Source organism: Vombatus ursinus, unplaced genomic scaffold (genome assembly GCF_900497805.2).
Source record: "Vombatus ursinus unplaced genomic scaffold, bare-nosed wombat genome assembly UNPS02003292.1, whole genome shotgun sequence".
NCBI lineage: Eukaryota > Metazoa > Chordata > Mammalia > Diprotodontia > Vombatidae > Vombatus > Vombatus ursinus.
Genome location: NW_020943070.1, coordinates 11850507 through 11871222, shown reverse-complemented (window position 1 = coordinate 11871222; position 20716 = coordinate 11850507). Strand labels below are relative to the sequence as shown.

General features: G+C 44.4%; 1 protein-coding gene across 6 annotated transcripts in view; it reads left to right on the top strand.

Moving 5' to 3' along the window:
* Nucleotides 1–19474, top strand: part of TXNRD1 (thioredoxin reductase 1) — a 91201-nt gene extending 71727 nt beyond the window's left edge. For all 6 annotated transcript variants that reach the window (XM_027872314.1, XM_027872305.1, XM_027872299.1 and 3 more), the window contains 6 exons: nt 538–614; nt 1636–1792; nt 4750–4857; nt 6050–6145; nt 12636–12770; nt 17491–19474. In XM_027872314.1, coding sequence (XP_027728115.1) covers nt 538–614; nt 1636–1792; nt 4750–4857; nt 6050–6145; nt 12636–12770; nt 17491–17553 — 636 coding nt within the window. In that variant the 3' untranslated portion in view covers nt 17554–19474. The remainder of the gene's footprint in view (nt 1–537; nt 615–1635; nt 1793–4749; nt 4858–6049; nt 6146–12635; nt 12771–17490) is intronic.
* The last annotated feature ends 1242 nt before the right edge of the window (nt 19475–20716 follow it).

The window sequence follows — 20716 nt, the reverse complement described above, 5'->3', positions numbered from 1 at the left end:
AGGACACACAACCTGTATGTGAAAGAGGCCACCCTCTTTTTTTTTTGACCCCAGGTATTCATACTCCCTCTTTAGTATAGCTCAACACTCTATAACTCAGATGTCTTTTCCTCACCACGAGACTGTGAAAATAGAAATAAATACAAACTGGAGAATTTAGATTTCTGAGAATTTAGATTGCCTGTCACATCTTGAGAACCTATGCAATGATTGGACCCAATGGCTACCAGGCACCATGCTTCTATGGGGCAGGGTAGTATGGGTCCCTCAGCCTCAATTTCCTCATTTGTAAAATGCAGATAATAATAACCACCTCCCGAGGTTGTCGTGAGGATAAGATGAGATCATATTTGTAAAGTGCTTTGGAAACCTTAAAGCGCCATATAAATGCTAGTTAGTATGTATCTTAGATGTTAATAGTTGTGTATGTTATTCTCCTGTTAGACTATATAAGCTCTCTGAGGGCAAGAGACCATTTGTCTTTTTCTTTGCATACAGTAAATGCTTAATAAATGCCTGTTCTTTGATGGATTTCAGGTGCTGCTGGCGATAGGGCGAGATTCATGCACAAGAAAAATTGGTTTGGAAACAGTCGGGGTAAAGATCAATGAAAAGTAAGTGAGAAAGACTTCTTTTCTAGCCCAGTCTCATTATTGCTTCCTTGGGTAGCACTGACCCATAATGTAGTTCTTCAAAGCTAGTTTTTGTCTTTAAGAGCCATGGTCGCCTACTTTTTAATGGTGCCCTGACTGCCGAACACCAGCCTGGGCTCGCACGTGCGTTTAGGAATGGGGTGGGAGGACGGGGGAGGAAAGGAGTTCATTGAGGTGAGAAGGTTGGTTTCTGTTTGTTGAGTAACCTGGGTAACTCTTGGTGATTGTACAGCTGGTTCAGGTATTGTCACTTGGGGATCACCGCCATCTTTCATGTACTTAAAATATTGACTCATTAAGGAACATGGAGACTCTTGGATCAGATGGCTGGGGCAAGGGGGTGGGGATGGACATGGAACTAGTTTTCCTCAATAGCCTGGGTTCGATGTTCCCATTTTAACATTCCAGTAATTACAAGCGTGAAGAAAATTATACCGTACCCTAAAGAGTGTGACAGATTGTTTTTCCTCCCATCGCCATCTTCTTTAAGGCTTTGGGGTGTTTTTTCTTTTTCCTCCTCCCTCTCCCCCATCCTGCTTCCCCTTGGGCCAGTTCCTGTTCTCTCTGGCTTTGGTTTCCTCCTCTGAGGAATGGGCTAGATGGTCTCTGAGCTCCCTTTTGGCTCACGAAAGCTGTGATCCTACGGTGATCAAGGGATCTGTTGAAGTAGTGTATCCTGTGTGTCCTTCAGCTGAGGTTACAAGTGAAAGTTTCCCTCAGCTGGCAAAATTTTGTTGTTTCAATTTCTACTGGAAATTTTTTGGGGTTTCATTGTTTTCTTTCTTCATCTTTATTTTCTCTTTTTTTCTCTCCATTTTTTTCTTTGCTTTATCTTCCCTCTTGCTGTCTTCCTTCCTTCCTCCCTCCTTCCCTTCCTTCCTTCCTTCCTTCCTTCCTTCCTTCCTTCCTTCCTTCCCTTCTTTCTTTCTTTCCTTCTTTCTTTCTTCCTTTTTTCCTTTCTTTCTCTTCTTTGAATTTGTAGGACAGGGAAAATACCTGTCAATGATGAGGAACAGACCAGTGTACCTTATATCTACGCCATTGGGGATATCTTAGAAGGCAAACTGGAACTGACACCGGTCGCAATCCAGGCGGGCAGACTGTTGGCTCGGCGACTTTACGCCGGTTCCAATGTAAAGGTAAGCATTCTACTGTCATCTGGTGGGATTCTGTTTCCCAAAATCAGGCGGCCTCCCATCTTGGAGGGGCAGCTTTCCAAATCCGTTTTTTTTTTTTTTTTTTTTTTTGGCCTTGGAGGGTCAAGCAGATGGGTCGTACCCTTCAGAGCTGGACAGAATTACAGATGCTGTAAATTTGTGATTTTATCTACTATGAAATGTGTGTTTTTTTCCTTCTTGAGATTGCAGGAACAATAAGATGAACTCAATTCAGTTAACTAAGCTTTAGCACTACTTCATTCCACATAAATCTTCATAATAGCTGCATTACATCAGTTTCATTATCTCCAATTTACATGTCATTTTCGAAATCCTTCTCTGGGCTCTAAATAGGCTATAAAAGGACTTGGTGATCTAGGAGGTGATGCTAATAATGCGGAGAGCTTTTTCAAACCTTTCTTTGCTCTTTCTTTCTCCTGTTGGAATATATCGACAGCGTCTGGAGTGTAGTTCACTGGAGGTTTCCTTTCTACATTAGCAGGTATTGGAAACCTGAAAGAGTAACGGCGGTACCCTAACATGACAATGGCCAGTCTTTATCATTTGGTATCCAGAGGCAGTTTGGAGTTGCGGTTTCATCTGTTAAAACCTCTCCAAGTTGGAATTCACATAAATGGGGGAAGGAGAATTAGAATGAACTTGGTTGAGATAATCAGATATTTTTACGTTATAACCATAGGGTGTCAGGTGCCCTAGAAAGTCATTGCTCCCGATCATGCGTTTGACTGAGCCGCAAAGCTTTTTTGATTTAATGATTTGTTTCTTTTGATTAGTGCTTTTTTTTTTTTAAGGCAATTGGTGTTAAGTGACTTTCCCAGGGTCACACAGCTAGTACGTGTCAAGTGTTTGGTCTGAGGCCGGATTTGAACTCAGGTCCTCCTTTCTTCCGGGGTGGTGCTCTATCCACTGCGCCACTTAGCTGCCCCCCTTTTTTTTTTTCTAATGAGAAAGAAAGGACATTCAGGAGGGTATGAGGACTGAAGATATGAGCTTGCCTTAGCAAGGAGGGCCCAAGGACAGTCTTATTCACTTGAGCCTCATGTGAGGTGCTCTGACTCTTGAGAGGCAACATGGCGCCATGCGAAGACAATTGGATTTGGATTCAGAGAATCATAGTTCAGTCCCACTTGTTTTTTTTGAGAGGGGCCTAGAGGGATGGGGTCGCTTATCTACTACACAGGTAGTACGTGAGAGAGCCACTGTTTGAACTTGGGTCATTGGGTCAAGTTCCCAGCTGGGCTACTCTGTGACCTTGGTCAAGTTACTGGTCTAACCCTTTCTGTCTCCTATCTGTACAACTGGGAGATTGGACCAGATGAGACCCAAGTCCCTCCCAGCTCTAAATCCCATGTTCCATAAATCCAGTGCACAGATCCCTGGATTTGGACGGAAGAGGACCTGGGTTCAGATATTGTCTCTCTCACTTGCTCCCTGTGTGACTATGTGGGCCTCAGTTTTCTCATCTGTAAAATGACAGGGTTGGAATTGATAGCCCTCTACAGTCCCTTTGAGCCCTATGATCTTGGAATCTAAATATTTACCCCTCCCCTCCCCCCTCCACCCCCAGTCCCTGAATTCTGAATTCCTCGAGGTTTAGAACTCTGTTCATTCTGTCTCTCTCTTCTGCCGCCTTCCTTCATGGGTGAAAGTACTAAGTTCTGAGTCTGCCCGGCCATCCACACTCTCTCTTGAACCACCCCGTACCACGATTTTATCTTCAACAAACGTGAAGCTTCTGAGAAGGCCTGTGATTTTTTTTTTTCTTGTGTTTAATACCCCTCCTTCTGCTTCCAGACATTTGACTCTTTCCTCATTCCTTGGGTGTAGGCAGTAAGGAAGGAAGAGGGTGAGCTTGTGTCTGTATTGTAGCTGGCAGGCTGGAATTGGTCCAGCACTCCCGGAGGGCCTTAATCCTTTAATTTGCCAGTCAGGTGTTAGGGAAAACACTTTCACTTAGGATTTGGAGTAGACCAAGTCTCAGCCTGTCCTTTATATTGTCTAGCTTTTGAGCAGACACTCCCTAAGTGAAACCACTTGGCTTTGTGTCTTAAGACCTTAGAGTTTGCCTAAAAGGCTGTATTTAATTTTGTTCCATTGTACCTGAAAGATAATTATGACTGCATATTACTGCCCCCATTTTACAGATGAAGATGTTGATGCTCAGAGAGGTTAATTAACTTAAAGGTCATAGATTATAGTTAAAGGGACTTTATTTATTTATTTATTTATTTATAGGTAGTTGGGGTCAAGTGACTTGCCCAGGGTCACACAGCTAGTAAGTGACAAGTGTTTGGTCTGAGGCCGAATTTGAACTCAGGTCCTCCTGATTTCAGGGCCGGTACTCTATCCACTGCACCACCTAGTTGCCTCCTCCAATTTTTTTTAAGTTTTTTTTTCTTTTTAATCTAGGCAGTGGGGTTAAGTAACTTGTCCAGGGTCACACAGCTAGAAAGTGTTACGTGTCTGAGGTTGGATTTGAACTCAGGGCCTCCTGACTCCATGGCCGGTGCTCTATCCACTGCACCACCTAGCTGCCCCCTAAAGGGACTTTAGAAGCTGTATAGTTCATCCCTCTCTTTTTAAAAATGTTGAGTTTAAAATTTTTTTTTCAACAAGCAAAAATGAATTTTTCTGTCCTTTGTCCTTCACCCTATTGAGAAAAGAAAAAAATAAAACCACAACCTTTGTACCAAATACATATAGTCAAGCTAAATAAATGTGTGTCTCATTCAGCACCCTGAGTTCACCACCTCTCTGTCCGGAGGTAGGTAGCATGCTTCATCATCTGGGAGGTGAGAAAGGGAGGAACGAAGACTCTTTCCAAACCCCAGAGTTTTTGGAAATGCCTTCTTTGAATTCACATCCTTTCAACCTGACAAGCCCCGAGTGATTTGTTCACCCTCTCTCTTTGCACACAGTGTGACTATGACAATGTCCCTACCACTGTATTTACCCCCATGGAATATGGGGCTTGTGGCCTCTCTGAAGAAAAAGCCATTGAGAAGTTTGGAGAAGAAAACATAGAGGTGAGTGTCCTTCCTACCCACCTCCCCCTCATTTTAGACAATATGGTGCTGGGGAAATAGCTCTACCCTAGAACTGGGGACTGCATGGCCTCCCTGGCCCCTTCCTGCAGTAATTCTCTCTTCCCACGTCACTTCCCCTTGTCTGGGTTTCTTCAAATGAGGAGATTGGGTTCGATCGCCAACAGGGTCCCTTCCAGCTCTTGTCTCTCATCCCATGATTCCTCATGCTTACTCCAGAATGGGTTAAACCCCTCTAGGACCCTGGAGAGCGCTGACCCGACTGCCTGCCTCCCCCAGCCCACAGCAGAGGCTCAGTGAGTCTTGAGCCTAAAACGCTGCCATCAGCAGATGTTACCCTCCCACAAATCCTTTGAAGAAAATGGCAAGGTTTAAAGCGGGTCCATTGGCAATGATGTGAGAGACCCAAACGTGTGGGCAAAGGGTTTAAATCAGACATAAACTCCCTTTGACATGATGATTATTGATTTCCTGCCATATTTTTCTGCTACTGTCGCCCATCTGCAAGTGTGTTCTTTGCCTCTGATGCTACGGATTTTGAAAATAACACTAGCATTTATAATTCAAGGCCAAGACTCGGCAACATTAGCCAAATAATTGATCATTTTCGGGCATCGTGTCCTGATATTTCTGAAACATTAGGAAGGTTGTCATTTTTTTTCTTTCCTTTATTTTTTCTTTTTTGGCCTCAATGCCTATAATTACACGCTAACACTCACGGTGAATTCTATAACCAAAGAAATGCCTTTTGGAAGCATCCAAACCACAGAGCCAGGTAATGATTAGAATGGTTCCTGCCTACACTTTCTCCCTTTGTCATTCCTAAGAGATGACAAGACAGGAGTGTATTTTTAAAAATGTGAGATTAAGATGATTCATCCCATGGCCTTCCCTTTCCTTTTCCTTGAAAGGCCTTGAGCCTCAGGGGTGGTAAACACCTGAGTGTGAAGCTTGACCTAAAAAAACAAAGGAATAATTATTTAAAGGGATGAATTGATATCCGCCAGGCTCTGGCTATGAGTTCCATGTCATTTGCTTCGTGGCTGGCTTTCTACTTAAAGGCAAGCCGTGGCCTGTCCATATTGTGGGATGTCCTGTGCGGTGGCCGTCATGTTGGAAAAGAAATTTGTATTTGTGGTAGGGATCGGTTTTACATGGTTTGTTTGCTTCTTAGGTCTACCATAGCTACTTTTGGCCACTGGAATGGACCATCCCATCAAGAGATAACAATAAATGCTATGCCAAAATCGTCTGCAATGTCAAAGACAACGTAAGTGCCATCTTTGTTGTAATCAACATGTCTGAAAATTCCCTTTCCCTTTTATTGGAGCGTTAATGCTCCACTTACTTTGGCACATAAAATATGATTACAGATTTATTAATTGGGTACACCCTGTTGCCCCAACCCTGTTTTCTAATCGGTGGAAGGCCAGGGAGGTGCTCAATAAAGATTTCAAGAGACCTCAGGGATGGATCACCTCTGGGGTATTGTGTCAAGTTCTATACGCGTCATTTTTAGTAAGGACATCAATGAGGATATTGGCATCTGGGTATCATAGAATACTAGATTTGAGTCTAGAAAGTCTGAGTTGGAATCCAGCCTTGACATTTACTATTCTGTGTGACCTTGGGCAAGTCACTGAATAACCTCAGTTTCCTTATCTGTAAAATGGGGGTAGTAATAACGCCTGCCTCACAAGGTTGTTGTGAGAATCAGATGAGATAATATTTGTGAGGTGCTTTGTTCGATGAGGGTTATTAATCTGTCTCATGTCTAGAAGAGGCCAACCAGGATGGGAGAGGACCAGATAACACAGCATTTGTGGATCAAAGAGAGAACTGAGTCTGGTGAAGAGAGGTCCAGGGTAGAATCAATATAGGGTGGGGGACAGGGAGTGATAGCAGAATGCGGGTATTTGAGGAGCTGCTTTGTTCTGCTTGGGCCCAGTTGTACCCCTAGAAGCAACGGCTGTGAGTTAGACGCAGATTGTGACTCAGGGTAACCGGTAATTTCCTAACCATTGGAGCTACCCCAATGTGGAATGTTTGGGGTGGGAGTTCCAAGTAGCCTGTTGGATGCAATTCAGTGAGCATTTATTAAGACCCGATTGGATGCCAGACACCAGTGCTGTGCGCTGGGGCTCTGAAGACAGAAATGAAACAGTCCCTGCCCTCCAGGAGCTTACAGATTCTTTTCTCCATAGCCTTGGTTAGGCACTCTTCTTTTTCTTTCTTTCTTCTTTTGGACCATATCTGTGGTTTCATTCACGTAGGGAACTCTCAGGAAGGAAACCCTCTCTACCAATGCAAATCAGCGATTACTCTGCATCTTATAGTCTTAGAGAGCTGCCTGGGAACACTAAAAGGTGAAATGACTTACCCAGGGTCACACATCTAGTATGTGTCAGAGGTAGGGCTGGAGCTCCCAGTACCGCTGACTCTGAGGCCAGCGCTTTGTGCACCACTCCTCAATATGGCGGGTTAGACCCGCCATTTTACTATTCAAGTAAGAAAAGGTGTGGAGAAAATGATGAGCTGCCCTGGGGAGTGGGAGGCATTATGTTCTTCCATTGCTAGAGATCTCGCCCCTCTGTCTCATCTCTGTCTCCTCTCTTTCTCTATTACTTCTCCTTTCTTCTCTCTCTTCTTTCTCTTTTCTCTCTCTTTTTCTACCTTCTCTCCTTCTCTCTTTCCCTTTTCTTTCTTTCCTCTCCCTCCCCTCCCCTCTCTTCCACTCTTCCCTTTTCACATTCTCTCCTCTCCTCTCTCTCCATCCCTCTTCCTTCTTTCTCTTCCCTTTCTCCTCTTGCTTTCCCTTCTTCTCCTTTCACTTTTTCTCTCCATCTCCCTCCCTTCCTCTTTCACCTTCTCTCTCTATCTCTCTTTCTTCTTTCCTGTCTTTCTCTTCTCTCTCCCCTCTTTCTATCTCTTTCCATTTTTTGCCCTCTGTCTCTCGTTCTGTGTTCAGTCCCTGCTTCATTTTCATCTTTGTACCCGGAGGGCCTTGTACAATGTTTGTACCCGGAGGGCCTCGTACAACGTTTGTACCCCGAGGGCCTGGTACAATGTTTGGCACACAGTAAATGCTTAATAAACAAATGTTGCATTAAGAGTGAATGGATCCCCCCTCATGAGAGGTCTCCAGGCAGTGGATTGAACTGGGTAGTCTCCAGGGATCCTTACAATCCTGAAATTCTGTGTCTTTGTATCTGCCATAGCCCCTCACATAGTACAAGGCCCGTAGCAGGCCACCAATAAATATTTGTTCAGTAGATTAACCAAATTGTCTGGACTTATGATTTTAGCCCTGGTGGGAGCTCCTGCTGAACATTCCCTCCACTAGTGTCAATCACCTTAAATTAGTCTGAGAGAGTTGGGGAGGCGGAGGGGGTTAGGGGTGGGGAACGGGGAACTGAGGGGTTCAGGGACTTCCCAAAGCTCTCAGGCCTCCAAGATTGCTCTCCATCCATTATTTATCCACTGCCTTTGTCTAAATATTTATTTCTCCCCCTTTTCTATAAATGCAGAAGCAACAACAGAAAATCAGGCTTTGTCCTAAGAAATAACCAAGAATAAGCGTTAAAGTGATAGTTAATAAAAACATCAGTTCTTTTTCTGAATGTTAATGTGAAAAAAGCCTTCTCTTCTGTGGGATCTAATTTTGCATTTCCTCATCAGAATTCATCTTTCTAAAATCATCCCATAGGGTCTTGATGCTAATTTTTTTTTCTCATGTTCTCTTGAGCCTTTAAAATTAGAGAGGGGAGAAGGGAGCAGCATTTATTAAGCATCGACTGTGTGCCAGCCACCGTGCTAACGCACTTTACAAACTTAGCTCCTCTCCTAAAAAAGACAAAATCTGTGATTTTAACAGAGATGCAAGTTGTTTTGAAGAATGTGCATATTCATCCCCTGAAGCTATGATTGCTCTTTCAGGACTTGAGAGAATGGCCTCCATTGATTGGGCATCACCATGCCCTCTGTACCATAGATGTCCAGGCTTAGGTTGGCTCTGGGATGGCCGCTTCCAGACTGCCACTGGACAGGTGGGCTCCATGACAGCTCACGCTCCACTGGCCGAGCCTTCTGGGTTCCCGAATCGTCTTCCTACCAAGAGGGAATAGGATAGGTCTTTAGCAGAAGAAAGGGATGAGCGAGTGTGGGGTATATACAGTGTAGTGAGAATGGGGCTGGACTTGGGAGTGGGAAGAAAGATCTGGCTTCAGCTCCCACGTTTCATACTTAACCACCTGTGAGACCCTGGGTTCTTAACCTCCTTCTTAGGCAACTCCCAAGTACTTGGCTGCTAAGTCATAGAACGGTTGCATTGCTGATGAATTCCAGTCTACTTTGGAGAAGGGAAAGACAGAGAGAGAGTGTCTTGGCTCTTAGGGCATCATAGAATCTTAGTATTGGGTCCAGAATCATAGACTTTATTTTTTATTTACGTATTTATTTTTTGGGAGGCACTTGGGGTTAAGTGATTTGCCCGGGGTCACACAGCTAGTAAGTGTCAAGTGTCTGGTCTGAGACTGGATTTGAACTCAGGTCCTCCTGAATCCAGTGCAGGTGCATCTACTGTGCCACCTAGCTGCCCCTTAGGATCATAGACTTTAAAGTTAAAAGGGACCCTAGAGATAAACCAGTCCATTTCGTACTCCTCATCCCTCATTGTCAGATGAGGAAACTGAGGCCGAGAGTGGGGGAGTGACTTGCCTATAATCTTCATTGTTAAGTCATTTTTCAGTCGTGCCTGACTCTCCGTGACCCCATTTGGGGTTTTCTTGGCAGAGATACTGGACTGGTTTGCCATTTCCTTCTCTAGCTCATTTTACAGATGAGGAAGCTGAGGCAAGCAGGGTGAAGTGACTTGCCCAGAGTCACACAGTTAGTAAGCATCTGAAGCCAGATTTGAACTTGGGAAAATGGGTCTTCCTGACTCCAGCCCAGGGCTTAATCCACTGCACCACCTAGCTGTCCTCACAGTCACATAGGTAGTAAGTAGCAAGGCTGGGATTTGAACCCAGGCCCTGTGACTCCCATTTTCCTTTTTCCATTATACCAGTGAGGTTGGAAAGCTGCCTTATTAATTGAAAACTATGGCTTAGTGATGACTTGTGTCCATGGCACCTAGGTTTATAGGAGTCGTGTTTTCCCACGTTCCTTGGTAGGAGGGTCATGGGAGAAATGTTTCATTTACTAAGAGCCCTGGCAACATATGAGCTCTCAATTTGTTGCTCAGAATCTCCTTAGAAGGGAGGTTAGTAAGTGCAGATATTTCCCAGATTCTTTAAAAAAAAAAAGTTGATGTATTTTGCTTTAATATCACCTTCATTTCCCAACCTTTCTTAATTACAGTGCCTTCCCTCTGTTAATTATTTCCTTTTTATCCTAGTTATATTTTTGTATATGTTTGTATATTGTGTATTTTTGTATATAGCTTGCTTTGTATATATTTGTTTGCCCCTTTAGACTGGATGTTCCTTGAGGGCAGGGACTCTTTTTGCAATTCAGACTTACTTAGACCAGTGCCTGACACATGGCAGGCACTTAATAAATGTTTATTGATTGATTGACTGTTGTTTCTCTCATTAGACTCTTAAGTTCCTGGAGGGCAGGGGCTGCCTCTTGCCTCTTTGTATCCCTAGAACTTAGCCCAGTGCCTGGCTCACGGAATGTTTATTGATTGACTGATTGGTTGTACTTAATTTTAATTAAGCCATTTGCTGTTCATTCTCTATGTCCTCGTCAGACAGTGCTTAAGCATTTTTTTTTTTCTGAAAAGAGTTCTCTTTTAGTTCTGTGCTCTGCTGGCAGTGAGGGATAGCTCAGATATGTCAGAAAAATGAATGGTCCTTAAATCCTTTCGATTTTTTCTTTGGGAAAGCGTTGTACCCCTTTGTAGTAGATTTATCTTCCTGCCAATTTGGTTTAGTCTGATGGATGCTTTCTGACATCCATTCCAGCTCAAGCATTGTGTGAATCTGGTGGTAAAATTAGCCAGACTTCCTCGATTTTCGCCCCATCTCCTGCAAATGACAGCCAAGATGGAGGGAATAGTCCGCCATGTTTGTTACCTGGGTTTGGTTCCCAGTGTATGATCTAAGGCAAGTCCCTCAAAGAATTCAGGCCTTGTTTTTCTCATCTTTACTGTGGGGAAAATGTTAGCTAAAATAAAATCATAAAGAGATGCAGTGTGATATAGAGAGCCATCCTTGGAGTCAGAAAGCCCTAGGTTCAAGTGCCCCCTCTGACATATACTGGCAGCATGACCTTGGACAAGTCACTTAACTGCTTCGTTCTCCAAGCCACTCTCTTTAGGACTATGTTGCTGATCTACATTGGTGGAGAGCATTTCCATATTAGGGATCCTCCCGCCCACACCAACAAAACCGTAGGTCTGCACTCAAGTTAAAAAGCCCAGTGAAATTGAGAGGATGGATTCTCCATGGGGGATTTGGAGGGGAACATGGATAAGAATCTGTAGGATGAGAAGGAGTGGATGACTCTGGAGTCAAAGGAACTGGGTTCAGATCCTGACTCTGAATCACTTGGTATTCTGGGCCTCAGTTTCTTCATCTAGAAAATGAAGAGATTGTACCAGAAGGCCATTGAGTGCCATTCCATGAAAGTAACATCTGTAACACTGGCCTCACGGAGCTATTAGGGGACAAATGAGAGAATATATGTGAAGTGCTTTGTATACAGTAAATCACTATATACATGTGAGTTGTTATTGTTGTTTTGGGGAAAGTGGTCCAGGAACTTGCTTGTTAGTCTAAGTGTAGCTGAGCCAACAGGGTGCAAAAGGTGGCGCTGGGTTTGGAGTAAGAGGACCAGAGTTCAAAACTTAGCTCTGCGACCTATAGCAAGGTATTCCCACCTGCCTAAACCTGTGTCCTCATCTGGTAAACTGAAAGTGTCGGATGAGAGGACTTAAAAAGTCGTATTCCACTCTGAATCTATGAGCCTTGTCTCAGTGTATCTGCCATCCTGCCCCAGTGGTCCCCCACCTCTTGGCCAAGATGAGGAAGGTATATTTCATTATTTGATCTCACCTGGGCAGCACGGTGGATAGAATACTGGACCTGTAGTCAGGAAGATCTGGGTTCAAATCCAGTATCTGACACTCACTAGCTGGATGATATTGGACAAATCACTTAACCTCAGTTTCCTCATCTATAAAATGGGGACAATAACAGCACCTACCTCCCAGGGTTGTTGTGAGGATCAAATGAAATAATATTTGTAAAGTGCTTAGCACAATGCCTGGCACACAGTGGGCCTTTAATAAATTCTTTCTTCCTCCCTCCTTTTCTCCCTTCCCCCTTTTCCCTTACTCTTTTTCCTCCTTTTCTCCCTCCCTTCCTCCCTTTCTTCCTCTCTTCCTTCCTCCCTTCCTCCCTTCCTCCTTCCCTTTTTCCTTCCCTCATTTCTTCTACCAGGAGTAGGGAACCTGGGGCCTTGAGGCCATATGTGGCCCTCTGGGTCCTCGAGAGCAGCCCTTTGACTGAATCCAAACTTCACAGAACAAATCCCCTTCGTAAAAGGATTTGTTCTGTAAAACTTGGACTCGGTCGAAAGGCCGCCCCCAAGGACCTAGAAGGCCACATGTGACCCTGAGGCGGCAGGTCCCCCACCCCTGTAATAATCTAGCCCATGCCTTAGAACAGGTTTTCAGAATAAACTGGGAAACTCTCACCAAGCTATGGCAAAGAAACCGAAGGCACTCAATCCCTGTGTTCCCTTTGTTCTTTTAGGAGCGTGTTGTGGGTTTCCACGTCCTGGGTCCAAATGCAGGCGAAGTCACTCAGGGCTTTGCAGCGGCCCTCAAGTGTGGACTGACCAAAGAGCAGCTGGACAGCACGATCGGGATCCACCCAGTGTGTGCAGAGGTAGGTCCCTGTATGAAGAGACAGAAAAAATGGCTCCTTCCAGAAGCCTTTCTTTATTGACTCTTCTTGGCCATCGCTGTCCCAAGCCTCAGTTGGGCATTCCCACCATGATGTAGAATGGTTGTGCCAATGAGGCCTTGATTTATGGAGCCCTGATGACTTAGTCTTCATCACTTCTCCCAGATTAAGCATCTCCCACCCAAAGTTTCAGGGCGAAGAAAATGAGTACAGTGGGATTATCTCCAAATGTGTAATCTCTGTGGAAATATTGGCCTCGGCTATCGGCTTAACCTAAGGACCTCTGACCTTGCCATCAACTCTTTTCCATTTGCAAATCAACTTTCTTTTATGGGTTGTCCCTTCTCATTAGAGTGTGAGCTCTTTGAAAGAAGGAAATGTGTGGGTTTTTTTGGTTTTGTTTTGTTTTCCCTAGTGCTGATCACAGGGTTCGTCACATAATAAGCATTTGATAAATGTTTTTTTCATTTAATCATACCGAGAAAGATTCTCATGGCCAGCATTTTAACCCTCAGCCCCCACACGTTAAACAGCGCTGTCTTGCCTCTTGGCCTGGAGGTATATGAGTAGGCTTTGGCCAACATGATTTGAAAGACCAGATGAAAAGAGTCGATGTTGGCCTGGAGCCCGTCAATTTGTGGGTCTCTAGTTATCTCTAGACTGGTGGTTGGGATTGGGTTAAATTGGCCACGATGCCTCTTTAACAAGTGTCCCAGCCACAGTGGAGTAAATGAATTGGAAAGAAATAGATCTCCCCTGGCATCCGCGTGGCTGGAGTGCTGAAGAATCCATCCCTGGTCACCGTAGAGTGGTGGTGCATGCACACAGTGAGGGTGAGAATGTTCCAGCAAGCGCCTCACGCTGCTTCCCTTTGAAATGAGAAGCCTTTATGAAATTCCTTCTTTATCCAATAGCTTGAGAAAGATGATGACTTCATGAAGCCCCCTGATTTGGAGTCAAGGAACCTGTGTTCAGATACTGACTTTGTCACTTAATACCTGTGTGGCTTGGACCAAGTGGGGGCTCTTTTATTTCTATTGAGAGGTGGCGTGACATAGAGGACAGGGTGTGGGATTTGGAGTCACAAAGATCTGGGTTCAAATCCCACTTCAGATCCTTACTAGCTCCAGGATCCTGGCACGTCACTTAACCTCAGTTTCTTCCTCTCTAAAATGAGGGGATTGGACTAGAGTGGCGGGGTTGGGGGTTACCATTCCCATTTTACAGATGAGGAAACCGAGGCTTAAGAAGATCAGATCCATGGTGGAAATAGTCTTATCCTTTTCAGGGGTGCCATGGCCCATTCTTTAGGGTGATTGGGGCTGTGCGTGATAAAGCAGCCCAGCCGTAGAGTTTTGAGCTCCCCCCAGCCAGCGGCTGAGAGAGGGGCAGAACAGCCCTCAGACACTCACAGCTCTAAGTGGAGAGGAGAAGGAAGCCTTCGTTTGGTCTGAAGGGCTCCTTGGGAAGGTTCTCATGGGTGTCTTCACACCTGGGACTCTAGCGCCCCATTAGCATCATTCGTTGTGGAGAGAGAGGACTGCTAATTTATTCTGGACTTTTGAGCTGAGGGAGCTGAATAGAAGCTGATTAGCTCTAATCCAGCCTGGTAATTTCAGCTAATCATGTTTGTTTGGGGGCGGAGGGAGGAGAAAAGTTCTTCTGGAGAGCTCTTGTGGTACATTTTTAGAACCCAGCCTCAAAAGAGTTTTCCCCTTCTGCTGCGTCTTCTGGGGTCTGTTTGGATTTGGTGTCATCGGAGGGGACAGGAAGACTAGTGTGAGGCTGGGGGCAGGGGCTGAGGTGGGCAGCACCCGTGGGCTTTCACAGGTATGCAGTCTTCCAGACTGGGGGAAGGGCTTCTGTTGATTTAATATCCTGTTTCTACGGATGCAGCTGTATGTAAATTCGAGCTGTCTGGGCAGGCGCCTGGCCCATCAAAGCTTTTATTTAGATTTAATTAAGGTTGGCAGCGTGCCTTTTTGATTTTCATCTTCTTTAGTAGAAGAGGTCTTTAAAAAAGAAAAAAGGATCAAGTAACTTTCGGCATCCCCCTCTTCCTTCTCCCTACCCCCTTTCCTGTGTTCAAATGGGTGCCTGTCCTGAATGTCCTGAGAGAATTTATCCAACTAGCCCTCTAGACAGGCTGGTATCTTCTCAGGTGGGTAGCAAGTAGCTGAATCACAGCATCTTGGAGCTGGAAATGTCCTTGGAGACATCATGGTCTTATTTTACAGCAGAGGAAACTGAGGCTCAGTGCTTAAGTGATTTGCCCAAAAGAGCCAGACTTTGAATATGGGTCTTCCAGTGCTCCAGCCCAGAGCTTTTCTCTGTTGTGTCATGATTCCATGTTGAGTTTGGGGCGCTCCATTAAACTGTAACATATTTCTATTGAATATATTCTAATATATTTGCCTGGGTGACTGATAACAACAGCTCCCATTTACGTGGTGATTTCAGATTTATGAAGCGGTTTTGTCCCAGCCACGCTGTGAGATAAGAAGGTTGAAATATGCCGATAGGCATTTAGTTCTCGTTTTTTTTCCTGCTTTCTCTCTAAAGTGACTTTGAGGCCAACCAATTACTGTAGCTTTGAGGAGCATCACCTAAGTGGCTTTGATTTCCTGTAATATTTTCTTGTGTGCATCAAGGCCACAACCTCAACTTTTTCTTTATTCAACAAACATTAATTGAGCATTTCCTCAGGGGAAGCACAGTAACGGGGCGCTGGATTTGGGATCAGAGAACACCTGGGTTCAGAGTCTGCTTATGTGACCTTGAACAAGCCAGTTCTACTTGACCTGCCTCAGTTTCCCCATCTGTATAGTGAGAGAGTTGGACTATAGATACCTTCAAAGGTGCCCTATGATCCTAGTCATGAAGAAGCTATATCCCCCGCCCTCTACAAGCTTTATACTCTACTAGAGAAGGGGAATAGGGAGGAAGGGAACGATTATTTATTAAGTACCTACTGTACGCCCAGCACTATGCTAAGGGCTTTACAAATATCTCCTTTGATCCACACAACACCCTCGGCAGGTAGGTGCTGTTACTATCCCAGTTTTATGTTTGAGGTGGCATTTCACTTGGACTTTGAAGGATGACCAGGCTGCTTGTCGAGCTAGGAGGAGTGTTACTCCAGGCAGAGGAAACTGTGTGAGCTAAGACATGAAGACAAAATACGGAGCATTATGAACCATGAGTATTATAGGACCTTACGTCTGTCTAGAGCTAAAAGGGAGCTCCAAGGCCATCTACACCAATCCTGGCTGCCAACTTTTCTGCACAGAGCAGGGGCCGAAATGATCAAAACTCTCTTCAGTGCACATCGCTGGTTCTCAAAGTGTGGTCTGAGGTGGTCCTAAGAACTTCTCAGGGGGTCCATGAGATCAAAACTAATTTCATAATGAAGCTATGACATTTTAATTTATTAGAAATACATATGGTAAATATCAGCAGAGACAGCCCATCTAAGTAAAAACTCTTTGAGGAGGAGGGATTCTTCAATAAATGTCAAGAATATCTAGGGGTCTCAGGACCAGATAGGTTGAGAACCCCTGCTCTAAAGTATTTACACAGTCCCCCAAGTTATTAGGAAAATCAGTCTGTTGGGAAGGTCTTCAAAGGTCATCTGATCCAATCTTCCCTGCAGCATGTCTTATTTTCTTTATTGTAATTATAGCTCTAAAAAGGCTTTTTTAAAAATTCTTATTACCATCTTTTTGTATGTAACTGTAATTTGTTTTCATCTTAGCCCCTAACTCTATTGAACCCTTTTTTAGTGATCCCCCAGCTCCTGCTTAAAAGCGTTCAGTGACAGTGAACTCACTACCCATCCCTCACAAGGCAAACCATTTGACTTCTAGACAGCTCTCATTGGTTCAAAGTTTCCTTTCTTGAACTTTAATTCATTCCTCTGAGTTTGGGTCTCTGGGCCAAGCGGAACATCTGTATGATCCTTCTCTGTGACGGACCTTCAAGTATTTGAAGACACTAATCATGAGTTTCTCTCATTCATAGGTTCTTAACTGGGATCCATGAACTTAAAGATAGATAGATAGATAGTAATTGTACTGCAACATAATTGGTTTCCTTTGTAATGCTATGTATTTTATTTTATGCATTTAAAAACATGATCCAACTTCCATGGATTATCCCCGGGGAGAAGAGAGGATGGTCCATGAAACACAAGAGGTTTAATATCCCCGGTCCAAGCTAAAAACACCAAATCCTTCTATCTTTTTTTAAAGTGTTTTTGAGGCTTTCTGTTTTTGTATTAACCATTTCCTATTCTACATCTCCAGCTGAACCCTAACCCTTGTATAGACAAAAAAATTTAGCAAAACCCATCAATATATCAGTCCCATCTGGCAGTGTATATAGCAGTCTGTACCAGTATCTCCCTTCTCTCCTCCCGCCTTTCTCAGAGGACCTGTTTGTTTTAGCTATTTTCAGAGACCAAGATGAGTCATTAAAATTAATCAAAGTCTGGCCGCCTCTCATGGTTTTCTTTTACATCATGGTGGTCATTGTGTGTACCATTACCTTTGATTGGTCCTCACACGGCATGGCCTCTAGGCCCTTTATCGTCCTGTTCACACCCCCTTTGGACACATCACAGCTCACCCTGATTCATGCCTGAACTACCGGCCCTGCGCTCCCTTGCTCCGCATTTCTTAAAAATGTGTCTCTTTTTTTGCAGGTGTTTACAACGCTGTCTGTGACTAAACGTTCAGGCGGAAGCATCCTCCAGGCAGGTTGCTGAGGTTAAGCCCCGGAGTTGTTGCTGCTGCCTCTGGCGACTCCGGATTTCATCACGTTATTTTATTTTCTTGGGTAGAGAAAAGCCTCAAGATAATCCACCATCAACTCTCTGCACGTCTCTCCCAACACCAGAAGGGAGGAGATAACTCGAACCCTGGGATTGATTCAGACATCGTGGTGCCCAGAGAAGGCGGTTAGCACGACACTGGGATTATCGCAGCGTACCTGAAACTGAGGTCTCGTGGTGCATCCAGCAGATGCGTTAATGAAGTCACTACCTAAAGCCCTGTCCTGTGGTGGGTGGTGACCGAAGAGCCACCAGCTTCAGTTTCATCAAGACTTTGGTTTGGTTTTGTCTTCAATGAAGAATGTCCTTCAGGGTACTGCCTCTGATAAGCTTTTAAATGATCTAGGAGCCCCCAATGAGACCCTTCTCCCTTTGCTGTTTGGGCATCGGCCAACTTCCAACAACACAGGCGTGCCCTTTGAAGAGGAGACGAAGTAGCTTGCTCCTTATTCCATCAAAGGATTGACATGACCTTTAGCCTTGGCTTTTTCATAAATTTCCTTGTCCAGGTGAGGGCATGTGTGTCCTCTCTGGTCCTCTATCCTCTTCCTCCCCCAAGCAGGTTTCACCACTTTGCAAGATGGTACTGTTGGTTGCCCAAGTCCTTTTTAAGGAGTTGAGCTGACCTCCTGGGCTGGAGATCTGAACCGCAGTCCCTTCACAAAGCCCCGGGGTAGCACAGGTTTTAGATTTGGCCTTAATTGAGTGAAACAGGGTGCTTTCTTCCAGGAATAATTACAGCACCCACATGGGACATTTTTCAGAATACCTTGTCTTGACCTATTCCTTGATCCTTTTGGGCAAGGTGAGAATGATAACCTAAACCCATCACAACTCAGTTTTCTTGGCAAGTATCTATTTATGGGTCCCCTCTAGATAGGCCTCACTCATAGGGAGATGAGGCAGTCCATCCATACTTGTGACTCCCATTCTTTTGGGGGAGCAGACCCATTTCTCTTTTGGTTTCCTCTTTCTCATTTGCCTTTTTTTTAAGGTATTATTCATATAATAAATTATTTAATTATTTTTTTTTAAGCCCACGGATGGATCTGAAGGATTTTTGTTTCATAAACATCAAATGGTTTTGGCTCCTTTGTTTTGGGGGGAAGAATGGGGAAGGAGGATGTTACAGGGTAGAATCTTATATAGAATTGTTTTCCCTTAGATCTTCAGCTTAGGATAGCTGTTTATGGGAGACAAGATTGTATTTAAGAGTGCCTGTCTCCTTGAAGAAGTTTAATGGAGAGTGGCTGTAAAATGGGTCTCCGTGTCTCAACATCTATTTATAGATATATATATAGTTCAATGCCCACTTCCCCATCTGTAACTTGTAATTCATCTTAGCTGGTGCATTGAGTAATTTTTTCAAAAATTACTCCCCCATCCAGGGAGCCTCAGGAAATACCCTCCTTTGTTTGGCCTTCACGTAACAGGGTTCCCATTCATTGCGTCTCTGTACTCAGCCTAGGGCCTCATCCCCCACGCATGGGCCTTTAGGTGGAAAAAGGAAAGGTTTCCAGGACAGAATCAGGAGACAACAGTTCTGCTGTTTATGATGAGATTTCTCTAGATCTTCCCTGTCTCTGGAATTTGAAAAGGGAGATGGGCAACATGGAAGTCATTGTGTTTTGAACTTAATCATGTTCCCATTCTCTCCTTGGTTGAAAAACAAAAACAACATTTTGTGTGTCTAGAAGACCCCTGGTAAAAAAAAGAAATCTCATCTGAAGAGTTAGCCTCATTTGATTTCCCCCAATTGGACCCCTTATCAAACTAATTTTTTTTGTTGTTTATGATAATTTTGGAAGAAAAAAACGATAATGTGAAATATTAAATAGTATTTATATTCACCTCATATGTGTTGTGTGTCCTTTTCTTTAGGTTTTTTTTTGTTTGTTTTTTGTTTTTTTTAGGCAATTGGGGTTAAGTGACTTGCCCAGGGTCACACAGCTAGTAAGTGTCAAGTGTTTGGTCTGAGGCCGGATGTGAAATCTGGTCCTCCTGACTTCAGGGCCGGTGCTGTATCCACTGCGCCACCTAGCGGCCCCTTTCCTTAGTATTCTTTTTGGAGAATTTGACCAGAGTTCTGTCGTTTATGACCTGGGTGCCCCTTGGCAAGTCACTTAATCTCTCTTGTTCCTCAGTTTCCTCATCTGTAAAATGATGAGGTCATCAAGTGACCTCTTACATCTTGTCCACCTCTAGATAGGAGGCTCTATAAATATAAGCCAAGTTTTCAGAAAGAAACACACCTATATTTCCCAATTGATCCCTCCCTCCCCTCTTCCCAGAAAGCCATTCCAGAAAGAGACTTATTTTTAAAGGAGTCTACACAGACATCTTCAGGCAAAAGCTGGATTACCACTGGTTGCGTGTATTGTAGGCGGGATAAATGACAGTTCAGGTCTAAGTCATGCTAGATAGCCACTGAGATCCTGTCCCCCCCTCAGTCTTGGATCCTGGGCTCAGTACAATGACCAGCACACAGTAGGCGCTTAATAAATGCTTGTTGACTTGACGTATAAACAAAGTGCTTGGACGTGCTGGTCGCTGAGCTCCCTTCGAACTCTCAGTCTGAGTCAGACCTTTGCTGAGTTTCAGCAGAGTACATTGATCCAGAGAGCCCTTGACTGGGTGGGGGAAGGGCGGAGTAAACGTCCAGTCTGCAGACCTGGCTTTTAGCCCCGCCTCTGCCATCGAGCCTGATCTGACCTTGGACCAGAAGACTACTCCATGCCACCTCTCAGCGGTTTGGCTTCCTGTCCTCATCCGTAAAACAAAGGGGTTAGACTAGATTCACTCCAAAGTCCCTTCCGGCTCTCAGTCCTAATTAGTGAGTTTCATTACTATCTGCTGGTATTTACATTTTTAAATATTTAATCGTTTTTTCAAGTCAGAATTCTTGAGTGTGGTCCTGATTGGACTCCTTGCCGACTTGGTGGGGACCTAGTGTTCCCAGCAGCGACGGATGTCTCTCTCCACAGCTGTCTTCCCCTGAAATCCGAATTCACTGCAGATGCTGCTGGTGTGTGGAGGCTTACCTGGTGGGATTAGGGCCTTCCTTAAAGAAGTAATCATTTTAATTGTTTTTGCAGCA